Source organism: Porites lutea, chromosome 14 (genome assembly GCF_958299795.1).
Source record: "Porites lutea chromosome 14, jaPorLute2.1, whole genome shotgun sequence".
In the NCBI taxonomy this organism is placed as follows: Eukaryota; Metazoa; Cnidaria; class Anthozoa; order Scleractinia; family Poritidae; genus Porites; species Porites lutea.
The window spans coordinates 3,457,277-3,473,604 of NC_133214.1; the positions used below are offsets into that span (position 1 = coordinate 3,457,277).

The 16,328-nt window shown below is 39.3% G+C and overlaps 2 protein-coding genes across 2 annotated transcripts in view; both read left to right on the forward strand.

The window, feature by feature from the left end:
* LOC140925020 (CSC1-like protein 2) overlaps positions 1-10,771 on the forward strand; it is a 46,545-nt gene extending 35,774 nt beyond the window's left edge. The window contains exons 9-17 of the mRNA XM_073374981.1: positions 1,051-1,189; positions 1,676-1,762; positions 2,644-2,706; positions 3,446-3,608; positions 5,077-5,182; positions 6,384-6,560; positions 8,896-9,005; positions 9,354-9,404; positions 9,989-10,771. Of these exons, the coding sequence (XP_073231082.1) occupies positions 1,051-1,189; positions 1,676-1,762; positions 2,644-2,706; positions 3,446-3,608; positions 5,077-5,182; positions 6,384-6,560; positions 8,896-9,005; positions 9,354-9,404; positions 9,989-10,183 (1,091 nt within the window). The 3' untranslated portion in view covers positions 10,184-10,771. The remainder of the gene's footprint in view (positions 1-1,050; positions 1,190-1,675; positions 1,763-2,643; positions 2,707-3,445; positions 3,609-5,076; positions 5,183-6,383; positions 6,561-8,895; positions 9,006-9,353; positions 9,405-9,988) is intronic.
* Positions 10,772-14,362: 3,591 nt separating this feature from the next.
* Positions 14,363-16,328, forward strand: part of LOC140924512 (dnaJ homolog subfamily C member 13-like) — a 44,284-nt gene continuing 42,318 nt past the window's right edge. Inside the window, exons 1-3 of the mRNA XM_073374533.1 lie at positions 14,363-14,537; positions 14,659-14,734; positions 16,080-16,155. Of these exons, the coding sequence (XP_073230634.1) occupies positions 14,470-14,537; positions 14,659-14,734; positions 16,080-16,155 (220 nt within the window). The 5' untranslated portion in view covers positions 14,363-14,469. The remainder of the gene's footprint in view (positions 14,538-14,658; positions 14,735-16,079; positions 16,156-16,328) is intronic.

Here is a 16,328-nt window from a genome sequence, read left to right on the forward strand (position 1 = left end):
GTAATTTCAGGCTACAGTGTTAAATAAATAAATTTGTTTCATAACAATATCAATAAACAGTTTTATATGTTTGTGTCTGTACGTCTATAAGTCAAACTTGTTGGTCGTAAAATGCCGAAATTTGAGTTTAATTTGAAAGTGTTGAATACCTCCTCCTTCCACTAAATATCACCTAATTGTCTTTCGCCGTCTCGTTTGCAAAAGCTTAACACTTCTTAACCTCAATTTTTACATATGTTAAAGGGGGATAAATTTTATATAACATAACAAAAACTTAGATTGATACGCGCACGAGCTGCACGCATTTATAAAATACACGTCATCTAGTTATGAAACACGATCTGCTGTCTTTTAGCTTTGCCATGGATGACGTGGATGAGATTTTTCTTCGTGTTTTAGACAGTACTTAGTTGTTTTTGTTTTGGAATAACATCGACATTGGCGAGTAGCAGAACGAAAATATGATTCAGTGGTAGAGTCATGGAAGTAATAAAAGAAACCCTTTGAAAGAGATGTTTGTTTACTCCAACTAAACCTCCCGCAAAAAATAGCAACATTTGCCTCTCGGAGACAGCGTACCGGCACAAAGGAACGAGGAAGAAGTGCAAGAAAACAAATCAAGCTGCCACAATTCAGTGACAGAGGCAATGTCTAATCATGTCTAATGTACAAACCACATCGCAAGCCCTGGCCGAAGTCGAAAACAAGCGACATTTCTAAGCAGAGTCCCAGTCCACTGCATCACACCTTTTTGCTCGGACGCGCTCGTTTCACCGCCCAACCTTTATCCGCCCTGTCTCGAAGACATGTGAGTAAAGGAGTAACACTCTCCCTGGACACCTTGATACCTGATACCTCGTGTTTGTGGCAAGGCTTGCGCAGCCTGCTGACGTTAATAGGGTGTTTTTAAAAGAAACCACAACGGCGACGCTAGAGAAAACGTCACTATTAAAAAGGCTTTGCGTTTTTGCCAGCCGGCAGCCGCTTTAAGTTACATCCCTGAGGTCACCTGAAACTTGTTCTTAACATCAATCATTTTTTCTTCTTCAGCGGAAAAGAATCCCAAGCTCGCTGTTCCTCCAAACCCGTTTCTCACACAATTCTTGCCCACCATCCTTCTGTGGAGCTTTGCAGCAATTCTTCCCGCAGTTGTGTCTTGGTCTAGTTATTTTGAGGCACACTGGACCAGGTAAAGTTGGATTTAAGAGTGAAGAGTTTCATAATCTCAGTTGTTTACAATAGTAACTTGAAAAATTACTCGATTACTTTGGCGCGATATTTCAGGGTTAGTAAGTTTCTAATATCCCTAGTGAAAACGTAAAATTGCTTTGGAAACTTTTCGGAGACATTTAGGTTTCTGGGAAACTGCCCACCTACCCCTCCCCTAAGTCAACATTGACACTTACTTCTCACTTAGCGCAAAATGTTGGGTTAGGGTAGGGGTCGGTGGGCAGTTTCCCAGAAACCCTAAATTGATCCAACTTTTCTACTAAACCCACCATTGGTATGAAAAAGGTACTCAAATGGTATACTTCGTGAAATATAAAAATACTTTCACTCGTCACCATTTGATTTCACATGTTAATTTAGTGACCAACATTGTAGAATGTATATTCCTCGTGTGAACAACTTGAAGTTACTGTCTGTCACATTTGTAACACTTTTTTTCGCACAGGTCCAGGCTGGAACATTCTGTTATGGTGAAGACCTACATTTTTCTATTGTTAATGATTTTAATCTTGCCATCTTTGGCTTTGACAAGGTAACTAATCCGTTGGTTGAAGTAATTACTTGATTAGAGTAGTTTCAGTTCAGTGGTTACGATTGCCTTGGTTTAACATGGCTTTGCTTTGTGATTGGCTAAAGAATTCTCACGCTACTTTTTCAACCAATCAGAAGTAAACCCACAGTTAATCGTGATTTGTTCACGTGCGTTTCTCCGCGTCTGGCGCCCAGTACGTGAATTTTCTTCGAGTTATAATTTTTTGTTGGAATACTTGCGCCTTCTGTGATTGGTTTAAAAACTTCTTACGCCTCTTTGTCAACCAATCAGAAGAAAGCCCACAGCCGATCGTGCTTTGGTCACATGAGTTTTCCCGCGTTTGGCTCACAGTACGTGATTTTTCTTCGAGTCATGAGTGGTTGTTTCAAATACCTGCACCTTTTGTGATCGGCCAAAAAATTCTCACGCCGCTTTCTCAACAAATCAGAAGTAAGGCCATTGCCAATCGTGACTTTCTGACGTGCGTTTTCCCGCACTTGGCGGTCGGTACGTGTATTTCTTCGAGGTTCGATTGGTTGCGTCGTTAACCTTCTTTGTGATTGGCTAAACACTTCCCCTTTTTTATTAAACTAATTGGACAATTTTCACGAGGTCGTTACAGTCGATCCCCGCTATTTCGAAGTCCCAAGGGAAATGGAAAAAAGTTCGAAATAGCGGGGTTTCGAATTAACCGAGTTCGAAATAGCGGGGTTCGACTGTATTTGACTTCAACCATTTGGGAGGCTGTTAACAATTGTCAAATGTCTATTGGCCCAAGAAAAAAACTGCTCTTTCTAAGCGTTTAACATAAGAAAATGACTGCTTAGGTTTCAGGTTATAACACATATGATGACCGTCTTTTTGTGTTGAATTTCTTGTAGTGCTGATGCCTTGTTTCATTTGACGCTGGGTGGAAAGATGCCTGAATTTCAAAGTAGACTAGCGTAAGTACGCTTCTTTACGGTTAAGATTTGAGAAATTAAAGCACCACAAGCTCTTTGATGTTTCTTTAGACGTCTGTAATACATCTGTAATTATATCGTAAAGTGACGTGGTAGGTATTAGCAGAATAACAAGTATAAATGTATATATACTTTTTTTTTAGTTACAGATTACACTTCATGTTTATCGACGCTTAGAGACTATGGCTTTTAGATTTACTTGCCATGATTTCCATTATGGAATAAGGTGGCCTCTGCGCTGTATTGTGCAGCTAGTTTCAGTGGTTTTGTTCTTAGACAACCTCGCTCTGCTACGTCTCTCGGTTTACCCGCTTAAAGCAGGTTTCGGCTTACCGGGTTAAACATTTTGATTCTATTTTCCACTTATCTTGAATTCAAAGTATCTTCACGGTTAGTTTTAACCAACAATTTTTGTAGACCTTGAGCGGTTGTCTGTTTTTTTCCTCAGCGCTACGCGCGAGTGAAAAAGTAAAATTATACAAATTAATGATGAAAAGGAGGAGAGCTTCCGCACTTGTTCCTCGTGCGTGCTTCCCCTCACGCGTGCGTCTTGACCTGCTTTGACTAAAAAGAAAAATAACTGCCTGCTTGCAGTCTACAATTTAGGGGCAGTCTCAGCTTCTTAATAAGAGACTAAAAAAAATGTGAGGGTTTGTGGTGTGTCGTTTTTTCGCTGAAACTCTCCTGGTTACATTCCTGGTGTTTTGCTTTTTTACTGCAGTTGTGTGTTCTTACCTAACAATGGCGCGTTCTTTGTGAACTACTTGATAACTTCTGCTTTGATTGGCACCGCGTTGGAGTTGTGTCGTTTCCCTGAACTGGTGTCGTACGCTGGAAATATGGCTTGCGCGCGAAATGAAGGGGAGAAAAGGCTCGCTCGTAAGGTAAGAAAGAACAGCTCTAGTTGAGAATCCAAAGTCAAGACGTTTTTTTTTCACCAGAGAATCATGTGGCCGGGAAAACAGCCGACATTTCGAGAAGCCGCTGGTGATGACGCGTCACTGGAAATTGCTTCTGATTGGTTGAAGATTTTCTTCAGCCAATCAGAAGCACTAGCCAGATCAGAGTAGTGACACGTCATCAGTATGGAATTTCTACGCTCGTTCCTCGGATGTCATTTCGCGGGGAAAGCAGTGGTGACGTCGCGAAATGTCAGCTGTTTTCTTAGGCTAAGAAATGGTAAAACAACTCTAAAAAAACCGAATCTCGCAAAATTTTAAATTTATCATTTGCAACCCTTATCTTAAGATAAATATTAGCGATAAAAAATCACAACGTTTCGACCTCTCCGAGGTCATTTTCAAGTGTATAAAAGGTTTACGGTTTACAGAAAACCAACGGACACTGGACTTCTGCTACACTACCACAGTCACGTTGACGCCAGATACAAACGGTCACTCCTGAACACCAAGCTTAACCGTGCGTTTAAACTCTCGTCTACGTGGAAGTTTTTTCACGAGGAATGTGAACGCCTTAAAGAGATCTTCTCCCGACTGCGCGCTATCCAGACGACCTTGTGCAGTCAACCATTCGCCAATTCATTGAATCCAAAGTGTCCGAGGATTCACACACCCAAGTGGCTGATAAAAGAGAAGCCCCAATCAGAATTGTGTTGCCCTTCAAAGACCAGAAATCAGCAAACGTAGTACGTAAACAGCTGGCTGACCTGAGTAGGAAGATCAACGCAGACATCAGCCCAGTTTACACAAGTAGGAAGATCAAAGATGAAATTAAGGTCAAGGAAGACAAGCCGCCTCTTGTGAGTCAACAATGCGTGGTGTATTCTTTCCAGTGTAGCCTGTGTGATGCAGGTTATGTCGGCTACACGTGCCGACACCTACACCAACGAATTGAAGAACACAAAGGATCGGCAATCGGAAACCACCTCAGAGAGCAGCATGATATGGAGCCTGAAGACATCGCGCAAAGTTTTAGAATCTTAAGAAAGTGTCAGAACAAATTTGACTGTCTTATTTTTGAAATGTTTTTTATCCAAGAACTGAAACCGACTCTTAACAAACAGTGCGATTCAATATTCGCGCCAAATTATTTGTTTAGAGCAGTTCTTGTTAACATTGTTTTATTTCCATTGTTTTTTGACTTTATAAATATTTTTAGCACTTTTTACATTTTTACATATTTTACCACATTTTAGCGTTCACCACATTTTTATCTATTATAACTTGTTTTTAACTTATTTATGCTAATTTAGAGAACTTTTATACACTTGAAAATGACCTCGCAGAGGTCGAAACGTTGTGATTTTTTATCGCTAATATTTATCTTAAAATCGATTTCTAAGAAACTACTTATTAACCCTTATCTTACTGAGGGAATTTCTCTTTTTAACAGGAAGCTGTGCGCGAGTTTGCGTATGGTCAACAGTATGCCTGGATGCTGGTGATCTTTTCTGTCATGGTTGTGTACTGTATCACGTGTCCTCTTGTCACGCCTTTTGGTAAGTCACGCAATGGCCTTGTCACATCATGTCAGATTTTTTTTCGTCACTGTTAGGAAAGAGTCAGCGAAAAATAATTTTTACGGTCGGGGAATGGTAACGGGATGTTGTAAAAGGTCGGAAAAAATAAGTTCTTGGAAAAGTAATGAATAAGTTTTTAATTAAAATGTTATATATGGGAAGTATTCAGTAGTAGGAGACCGATTTTAATACTCTAATCCCATAATAATGTTTAAATTAAATGCGACGTTTGCCGTTTCTGCGACTGAAACAGTCGAAGATTCGACTTAAGTTCGACTTTTCATTCAAACGTCGCATTTCACATGTGCCGAACTTAATGAATGAATTTTAGTAAATTATTATTATATTACTGAGAATATTGACAGCGAAGAGAGTTAAATTCGACAGAGTTCAGTGAATTAAATTCGACGTTTGAATCAAATGCCGTATGTAACTATTTTAGTCGACTAAAATAGCAATTAAATTGGGCACATGTGAAATTCGACGTTTGAACTGGGCCTTAGTCTTAAAGGAGAGTCCAGAGTTTTCTTCTTCTTTTTTCTTTTTCTTTTTGTCGTTCTGAGCTTCGGTAAAACGGGCAACAGAAACGTGTAACTTGTTTTTCAACATTGCTACTAAACGAGTTGAAAAGCTATGTTGCAAAATGCCCTTTAAATTAGGAGAAACATAAAAATAACCGCTTAAAACTTTAAAGGAAGGTTAAAATAACATAACAGAAACAACAGATGCCACGGATGGGCAAAACTGAAGAAGACTGAAACGGATTGAAATTAGGGTTTTTGAAAACTGTTCAGCCCAACAGTTTCTCAAAGTTGATCCCCGGCTGCTTGCAATTTCAGTGAATGCTCAGGAGACATATTTGTTTGTCTCGGATCTCTGGTTTTGTCATTTGCCTGTAATTTCTTTGCTCACTTTAACAGTAATTTGCAAAATTAAACAAAATGAACTGGACTGCCGTGACACAGCCCTTTTAATGTGGGTGGTAAAACGCGCGACATCGCTATTCAAAACGTTTTGCAGCAATGTTGCAAGACAAGTTGCATAATTTTTGTTGCCCGTTTCACCGTGCCTTAAGCGCGTTGGTGAAGGGACTAGGAGGCTTTGTGAGTATTGGTATTTAGAAACACTTTGTTCTATAGTTCCTACCATAAGATCTCATGTTCCCTATATTTCTTCTCAGGTTTGCTCTATTTGGCCTTGAAGCATTTGACTGATCGATATAATCTGTACTTCAATTACCGCTCCCCGGCCTACAAATACGTAGATAGCACTGTGCATTCTACTGCCGTCACTTTCACCATGATATCCACCTTATTTCTACTGATGTCGATTTTATTTTATGCCGTTATCAGACTGGGTAAGTCATTAAAAAAACGTGTATTTTTGCGTCTTTTTACAAGACACAGTAACGTGATTAGTTAAATCTACTTCACTTCTCATCATCCATTGCCAAATTGTATCAGTACGTTCAGAAAGCACATCTCTGCAAAACTGGGACATTTTTGCTGTTTTCGTTGTTGCAATAACCTTTTTTTTTTTTTTTTCCAATTACCCCTTTCCCCGTTAAATCTGTTCGTCCTTTTTCTTTTTCGCCTGTTTGCCGCAAGGACTACAAAAGGCAAAGAGAAATTTACTCTTCGCTTGTCCGAAAAGAGCGAGGTAAAAGGCAGAATTAAATCTTTTTGGTGTTCGCACTGAGAGTTTCCTAACACAAAGCTCTTCGTTTTCCGTAGCAGTAAAATAGGAACTTCAAGTTATTTTTTCCTGTTAGTTGGGTCGTGTAATTGTTCCTTTAAAGCGTCAGCAGTGAAACGTACCTCAAGTAATTATCTGAAAAAGAAAAAAGGATTAAAAGAGGCTTATAAATTTTGCTTCTTCTTTCTTCCTGGTTCTCTGTTACCGTAAAATTTCGAAAATAAGCCCATCCATGTATAAGCCCCCCAAACTCGTAACGCAAAAAACCTTCCGTTAAATCGCCCCTCCAAATGTAAGCCCCCCTAGGGGCTTGTACTTGGAAATTGCCCTCAATAGAAAGTAAAACAAAGCAAAAACGGTAAATTTCCTTTCAACTATAGGCTAGCCCAATCGATTTTGAAACGCAAATTTCCCTCCGTAGATAAGCCCCTCCAAAAATAAGCCCCTCAAAAAGGGCCTTTGAAAAATATAAGCCCCGAGGCTTATTTTCGGAATTTTACGGTATGTTGGTAAATAGAAAATCTTATCGCAGAGAAGAACGAGAAAGATCGTATCCTGTTTTCGTCCACAATTTTCTGACATCGATTACTTTTGAGGCTGGGAAATCGCTTGTTTATCGAACTATCAAATGCATTGATCAGTACTTGCTGTCACTGAAAATCGCTCCAATATTTCATTTTGTTTTTCCTTAGTTACACGGTAAAAGTAATCTTCTGTCGTTAGTGTAGTTAAATTTGACAATATCTGACGATTATAACCTCTTCTGAAGACGCTAAGAGCAGTTTCGACAAATATTAGTCGATGTTAACGCGGGGGGCACGATAGCTGTCCTTTGCTTTGGTTTCCGTGGAAACCTGTTCTGATTCGTTAAACGTCTAACCCAATAATAAGAACTTCCTCTTCCCTCCCCTGCCGAAACTCGTTCCTATAGAAACGCTACTGGCTCATAAAACTTGCTTGATTTTGGCCGCCCGCGATACACTTGCGTGGTATTCAGCAATTGTTTTGAATTTGGTGAGTTGGCAGTGAAGATTATAAATGTCAAAATTTTCTTTGGAGTTAAGGTTGTTCGTTAAGCGCCGGAGAAACTGAATTTTATGGCTTGGGATATGGGAGAGTTTCGCCTGCTTTCGGAGAATTTTGGCAGTAAGTATTGATTTTCACATTAAGAACTTCACCATTTAAGAAACCTTGTGACCTGAATTTATCGCAAAGTGAGTGATGTCTGATATTTTAGGGACCATTTCGATAGCGTGCCCATTTCTTGTCTTCTGTGGTCTTTGGAAGAAGTTCTTGCCACTTGCTCTCTTTCTTGAAGAGTGAACTCACCAAATTTGCTGGGAAGCGCTTTTTGTAGAATTTTTCTGTTCAAAATGCACATGTTTTCTTCGCAGACCTTCAAATACATGATATCATGGGTTAGTCGGCTTGCCATGAAAGTGGCACCTTAACCTTAAGTGATTTTTTACAGTAAAAACTTAGATCCGTTACAACCGGTTAAGATGTTGTGCGACAGAAAACTCGATCTTTGCTTTAGAGTTTTTATTTTCTTCGCAGATACGTTCTTCACTCATAATTTAATTTCAGTGCGCACAAACTCGGTTTATTTACTTTAACAGTAATTATTTAATTTCAGTTCGCACGAACTCGGTTTATATACTTTCAAAGTAATTAGCGTCTCGCTTCAAGGTTAATCCTAGAACGTGGGGTTCTGATAGCTAATCACTCATTATGAAACTAGCAAAGTGCGCTCGTAAATGTAACTAGCATCTTTTATATTTATATCAAAACTCACCGTCTAAAACTTATCGGATATCGCATGTCGTTTCAAGCGGGTTAATCATTTTCTTTCAACGGACCAAGATCAAAATTCTCCGTAATACTTTTGTACATAATCGCTTTCTTTTCTTGAAGATTTTGGTCCTAAATCTATACAGCTTTACTTTTAAAAGAAAACATACTGTAACTTCTTTTAAATGTCCTTTTATTGGATCTAGGTATAGATGACCCGCAGACCATGTTTGCCTTGGTTGTGGTGATTATCACTATCGTCCTGTTTGTACTGCGGGCGTGTTTTGGAATGTTTAAAAGATTTGGCCCTCACAAGGTAGGCAGTCATAAGTAGTAACAGTATAACTTTCTACTAGAAAATACGAGAAGTCTGGTGAAAATCCTTATGATTTGTAGTCTAAAAGATAATTTATCAAACGCTTATCAAAGGTTACCCCAACCTCGTTGTCGGGGCTTTTCCCATTTTATAAGGGGAAGAGGTTGGCGTTGTCTTTACGTTTATTGTTGGGTAGCCTGTGGCCCTGAATAAACATTATTTAGCCTCTGCTTTTTTAACGTAAATTCTTCAAACGTGATCGTCTTAAGCGTGCTACTCGAGGTTTCTGGTTTTATGTTATTTACAAATACATACTCTGACGTTTCGTTGTTGTTTTTTTTTTTGCAGCAACCTCCTTTGACAGATGCTGAACTCAATGGAGCCGATATATACATTCCTGTAAGTTAACAAACTTGTTCCCCCGGAATCCTCCGATTTGTTGGTCAGTGAGTAGTTACCGCTGACGAACAAGCTTGAGGACTTTATGTTTGAGAATATGTGCCCTAACCCTAACCCTCCATGTATAAGCCCCTCCAAATATAAGCCCCCTAACCGGTAACGCAAAAAACCCTCCGTTAAATCACCCCTCCAAATATAAGCCCCCCGGGGCCTTGTACTTGGAAAATTGCCCTCAAATACAAAGTAAAAACAAGCAAAAACGGTAAATTTCCTTTCAACTATAAGGCTAGCCCAATCGGTTTTGAAACGCAAATTCCCCTCCGTAAATAAGCCCCTTCGAATAGAAACCCCTCCAAAAATAAGCCCCTCAAAAAGAGCCTTTGAAAAATATAAGCCCCGGGGCTTATTTTCGGAATTTTACGGTATATTGTTTCTCTTTCGAATAACTTGGAGAGAACAACGTTTACCAAATCGTCTGTAATTCAGCGCGCCAACTTGTATTTATGTTAACTCGACTATAAGACAGTCCAAGAAGCGGAAGTAACGCCTGGTCTTTTTTCTCCTCGATTGTTTTTCTATTCCAGGAAGCGTACCTTCCCCCAGTCCTCCAAACAACGCGGGAAATGAAGGCGACCGGAAGTCCAGATGACCTCTCTCCTCCCCAGCTCACCAGGCGGAAGAATTATGGCACCACACAAAACGATCACGTGATTGATGCGTCACAACTTACGCCGAGCTCGGAAACTGTTTTGATGTTTGTTGAGGACGATAAACACTAGAAGCCTCGCGTCTTTATTTTACTGTAAATGTAGCCTGCGAGGAAGCTGTCCATTTGGGAAAATCGCGAGAAGTCAAGCGACAGCCGCACACGAAAGGAGACGCGTGTACGAGCCACTCGCTCGCACGTTCTCTCGCGGCCCGCTTGGCATTCGACATGACTGGAGAGCTTGCTCGCAGGCTTCTGTAAATGTTATTTTTACTTTTGTAATAATTGATGTAGTTAGTTCTCTTTGACCACTTTAAATACAAAGTGTGTCTGTTTGGAGGGAATTAACTGTATTTTTGTTAGACGGATGTTCTGTTGTATATGTATATGAATTCACGTTTGAGATTTTTTTTTCTGTTGAGAAACGATAATTATGATTCTAAATCCCTAGAATTTGTTCTGTTCAGAAAATTTAGTCAGTTAGGTGACAGTAGAGGCAACTGAATAGTTGCGTGTTTCTCGTGAGATAATGTACCGATAAACTATCGATTGGTAATTTTTGCAGTAACCAGCATCAGTATTGCTGCTTAGTCAGACAAAACGGTTTTGAGAAGATAGATAATGAAAACCGAAGACAAAATGTCTTGATTTGTAAGCGAATTCTCCCAATTAGTGTCGTAAGAAATGTATGGAGAGCAGTGAGAAGAAAATTTTCGTTGATCAGAGTTTTAAGAGTTGGAGACTGATGTGAGTGCTTTACACTCACATCGCCCATTCCACAGCTAGCTTATCATCAATTCATTAATATGAACAAGAAGTCGCTAAGTGTCTTAATATTTGAACTGAGTGCTCTGTATCGCAAAAGCGACGATCTGTAATGGAACCAGTTTCTAAAACGCTTAGGGGTTGAGGGTCGCTGAGGGGTAAAAAAGTTATTAAAGCACGCAAATCGTCGTTAAAAGGCATCAACGCACCCCAATCAGCCAATCAACTTCCAGAATTTCAAACAGAGCGCGAAGGTGAATATCAACATGGGTTACTCTTGTAAGCAAACTTCAAATAGACGGTCCATCGTCTTTCGTTATTTTTTGAAAATCTTAATACAGTAAGTTATATTAGCTATACCACTTCCACATGGTGTTGTTAATAGGGAGTTTAAGTAGGGACCTTAAGATCCGAGGACGGCGACGGCAGGGAAAACGTCGCTGAAAAAGTGAATTCTCGTTCTTTCAATCTTCATCACGATTAGTACAAGTCACTAACTTTGTCAAATGTAGGCGAACCCTCCTAAAGTTGAATTCCTAGGAACCATATCCAAGTTCAGAAAGAAAGAGGAAATTTCGTCGTCGCTTGTGTACTTCCTCTGTACATCGTGAAATTAGGCACTTTCACGTCGTAGTCGTGCAATGACGGCAAAGAAATGTACAAAAAAGCGTGATGCACGTGCAAAATTGTTGTTTTGCTAATTAAACCTATTGCTTTTGTGGCGTTCCCTTTGCCGGCGCCGTCGTCGGATCTTAAGGTCCCTAGTAGCTCGACAGCGACGGTTACGAAAACGTCACTTAAAAAGTGAACTTGCACTGCTAAAGATTTTATCGCGCTTATTCCATCTCGTTCAATTGGTCAAATTTTAGGAATGTGTTTTTGGAGTTGAATTCTAAAGGATTTATAGAAGTCCAGGAAAACCCAAAGAAAGTCGTTATCATGTGTTCACGCCCTCCACAAAACTTGAAATTAGGCATTTTCACTGTAGTCGTCAAACGACGGCATAGAAATGTACAAAAAAGCGTGATGCACGTGTAGGCTCGATTCCCGCCGTCTCCCGGGTCCGATCTTTGATGAGTGCGGGCTCATTTTCCCGAACAGCGGCTGGTAATCGAGCCTAGATGCACGTGCAGATTTGTTGTTTTGCTAATCTAAATCTATTGCTTTTTCGCCGTTCTCGTTGCCTTCGCCTTCGTCGTTGGTTAAGCTCCTTCATAGTTTCCTTGGACGCCTCTAATGTGTTCTTTGGGAGGTGAGATTAATTTTTGAAAAGTTATAAAATTTGTGTGAGAATTCATCTTGCATCAATATTGCATATTGAGCATTATTGTCTGGAGCACATTGTATTGCCTAACCTAGTATTTTTCCAAGCATTTAGGTAATTTATTGTCACATAATTTATTAATTAGTCGTGACGTTGTAACGACATTTCAATTGAAGTTGCAAATATTTTGTTTGTAAACTAGGATTTATTGGTTAAAAACAATATGGAAGGAAAACACGTAAAGTGCATGGCTCTATCTAGTGTGTGATCTTAAGTTCTTCGTTATCGCTTCAGAGAGGCAATACTGAAAATAAACAGCAATTTTCCATCGTCTCTACTCTTATAGACCGTAGAAAATGATGTCAAAATGTGGAACAAGTTTCACTTCAAATTCTTAACCTCTTGATGTCACGTCTATGGTATACAAGGGTATAGAAAATGAAAGGTTGTTTTTTTGTTTATTTTTAGAACCATGTTAGCGAAATTTTTCAAACGTCCATTCACTCCAGTTCTGGCGAAGGTGCTCAGAAAGTGGCGTGTGGTAGAAAGGGAAAAACAGTACGTTATTTCCATGGCTAGTAAAGTACTGTACAAGACTACGAATTCGAGCCTTCTATGAGTCCATCATATAGTCATTGAGACGCGTCGCGCTCTTGATGTGAAAACCGTGAATAGTTTACGCAAAATTTCGGGGCTGGGGCCCGTTTCTCGAAAGTCCCGGTAACTTTACGGACCCGAAATCAAATATTCAAATCGAAATATAAAGAATAAGAGCGCATCCTGGCTAGCAAACTACTCCATTTTGTTTCATTAACTGACAGTTTTATCGTGTTAGATGCAAAACTATTGAAACTCGGTCTTCAATGTAAACGGAGACAGCTTACTGGGCCCCTTAATTATCGGGACTTTCGAGAAACGGGCCCCTGGTATCAAAGTGGATAATGGAGTATTCAAGACTAGAGAATTCCCGCTGTCCGAGTGAGTGAGTGACTGACCGGGGGCGGCTTACCGTGTACGACAAGCAACGAGGTTACGCTTGATCGTTAGCGACGGAGTCATACGTGACATCAGAAAGACATTAATGGCAACGTTCTGACTTTTGCGACTCCCAATCCAATGAGGTTATTACTCTGACGACTCAGATTTTTTTTTAATTATATCGTAAACTACTTCTATACTCTACCCTTTTGAAAGCAATCTCAATCCCCTTTCTCATCGTTTGGTTTTAGGGTGTAAACGTAATTTTCTTGGAAGTTGGTTCTTTGACATACGGGGATCCCCTGCAAGAACTCGTTTGAAACAGCTCAATAGAGCCAGTTTCTAGGAAGCAGATTTGTCATGAAATCAGGAGCGACAAAAAGAATTTTTTCCTCTTGTGGAAAGAAAAAAAGAAGCGTGACGATATAACCTGGTCACCTACACACAATATAAAGCTATGAATAAAAACTCTAAAAAGACACAGTAAGATTCTAAAAACAAGACAACATGGATAAGATTTCAAATGAATTTACAACAGGCTAACAATCACATAACAGTAATTTTTTACAGCATTTAATGAATAGCTAAAAATATTTAAAGTCATGATAGTGCTTAGGCAGGGGCAGCCAACGACAATTTTCGGAAAAATATCTGTTCGGAAGACGATTTGAGATCTAGAATTTTCGGAACATTTGTTGTAAAATTTCTTGCTTGCCTGCCTCTCCTAGGATTTTCGAACATCTTAAAAATGGTATAATTGCATATTTTTAACGGAGTTTTACCCTAAAAAGGTCACCTAGAATTTTCGGGAGCCTTTTTTCAGGCTGACGTTTTCGTAAAGGTAAGTTTTGATCCCTATAATTTTCGGATCACTAGACTTTCAGCTAGGAAATCCGAACAGATGAAAAATTTTAAGGGGAAAAAAAAAAGGCCTTTATCTACGTTTAAATACTAAAATACGTTTAACAATGCTATGTTTAAGTACTTTTGAACTATATTCTCGTTGGGTGCCCCTGCTTAGGCAGCGACTGGACAGATTGTGCGCTAACTGGTCAAGTTCCTGTGAGTCCTTCTTTACTTTACGAGAAAAATCTGTAAACTATCCTGTAAAAAAAAGTTGAAACAGCTGTTGAAACAGCGTTCCGTAAAATACCGGGTTATTTTACGGCATGATCCTTTCACTTTTCCTAAAAGTCAAGGACTGGAAGTGGACTGGGTTTGAGTCACACTGCGCCTGCGCACTAAGCTTTCTTGTCCAAAATGGCCGCCCCTTCCTGAAGATGGGAGGCGGACGTTAACACGTTCCTTTCCTGCTACGATTTGTTTGGATTAAAGTGTAGTTGCACCCCGCGATGGCTACAGTCTGGGGGAACGAGGATGTCGCCTGTTACTTCACCACGAAGCATTCATGGCGTGGGAAGTGAGTTCAATTAGTCTTGGAACCTGTGATCACGTCCGATCACCTCGCTTTCTTAGTGGTTAAGATGTCAAATTGTGCTTGATTGCTCTTTTGTGAATGGTTATTGCACTGTTGCTTACAGATACAAGAGGATATTTTCCATCGGGACGAAGGGAATAACAACTTACAACCCATCGAATCTGGAGGTCACAAATCAGGTAGGTAGTGACAGGCGAACAACCTCACGTGATCACTTAATAGTACGACTTTGCTACATTTTGAAACGTGCATGCATAACTTTAATGAAATTGAAGTTATATACTTTTTATATACAGGAAGAGCTACTATACTATCTTATTTCTCTTTTCACGTTTAGTTCTCACAGTTTTCCCTTTTTTTCCATTTTACCGATCTGTTTGTAGAAAATGAAATGACTTTTCTTTCACTTTAAGTTAAATGAACACCGATAAAGTTGTTGATAAACTGAAATCTGACACTACGCTTTTACTAAAAGTGGTTCAAAGTTTGTAAAAAAATCAACAGAAAATACTCTGTTTGTAATTTCAGCTGTTTTCTCAAATTATACCGTGCATAGCAATTTCCCCCGTGGGGTTTGCCATTTTAAGTTCAACAAACTTTTTGTTTTGTGTTTAAGATTGCATTTTTTCATGTCAAGGACTTATTATCAGGTGTAGGGATTTCTCTGAACTTTGAGCTAGCAGGCTTCTCAAAGAATAGGCTGTCATAAGCTTGATAAATCATCTATTAGTTGTTTTGGACAGTCATTTTATGGCTGATGGTGATAACTAGTACCTTCAATCAAGTGAAATATGACAGATCTATACATCACAAGGACTCTTTATGAGATGGTGCTACACTGATGTTATCAAATAGTTGTTCAGTTTTTGAGGAACAAATTATTGTTATTTACCCAACATTCAGTCTGCAGAGAACTAGGTTACCATAGCAACAGCATAATCCCATGAAAATGCCCTTTTATCACCAGCAATTAAAGAAAGATATAAAGAGCAACCCAGTACCATCACAAATAATTGAAGTAATTGTAGGACGTTTTTTTCAAACCTTGCTAATACAGAATTTAGAATTTTACTAAACCCCCTTGGAGGTGATATCACAGCCTGTACTCGTGGAAATTACCCTGTACATACTTCTTTTTCCTTCTGAGGGTTTCAATGCTGTCCTTTCAAGTGTGCTGTTTGCAAAGTGTTCAGAAAATTCATTGCGAAGTGTTCAGAGAAAGATAAGTTAACCCTTTAAGCTCCAATGGTGACCAATATCAATTTTCTCCCAACGATGTCCATACCTTGTCAAGAGATAAGGTTATGAGAAGTAATGAAATGATCACTTAAGAGAATGTGCTTTGATCTTTTATCAAATTCTCTCAACTGCCTCTTTAAGGAAATGTATAGAGATCAGTTTGGAGAATTTGTACGTGGATATTGGGGCTTAAAGGGTTAATTGTAGAGTGCATGTAGTCATCATTCAGTTACATTTCTGATGCAGCCTTTTTTTGTTGTTTCTGGCTCTTTCCTCTTTATTTAGTGGGCCTACAATGACTTCTGCAGAATTTCACCAAGTGTCAAGGCTGCCAATGAGCTTATCATAACTATGAAGAAAAGTAGGTCAAAATTTGTAATAATTTTTTGCTGGTTTAGTTCTAAGTACAAATTGTATATATGAGACCTGGATTTTGCCACATGTAAATTTTGATCACTTCATGGCTAAGCCTATACAACAATAACAACAATCAACCATTTTATTTGCCAACTTAAAAAACGTTTACAAAGAACA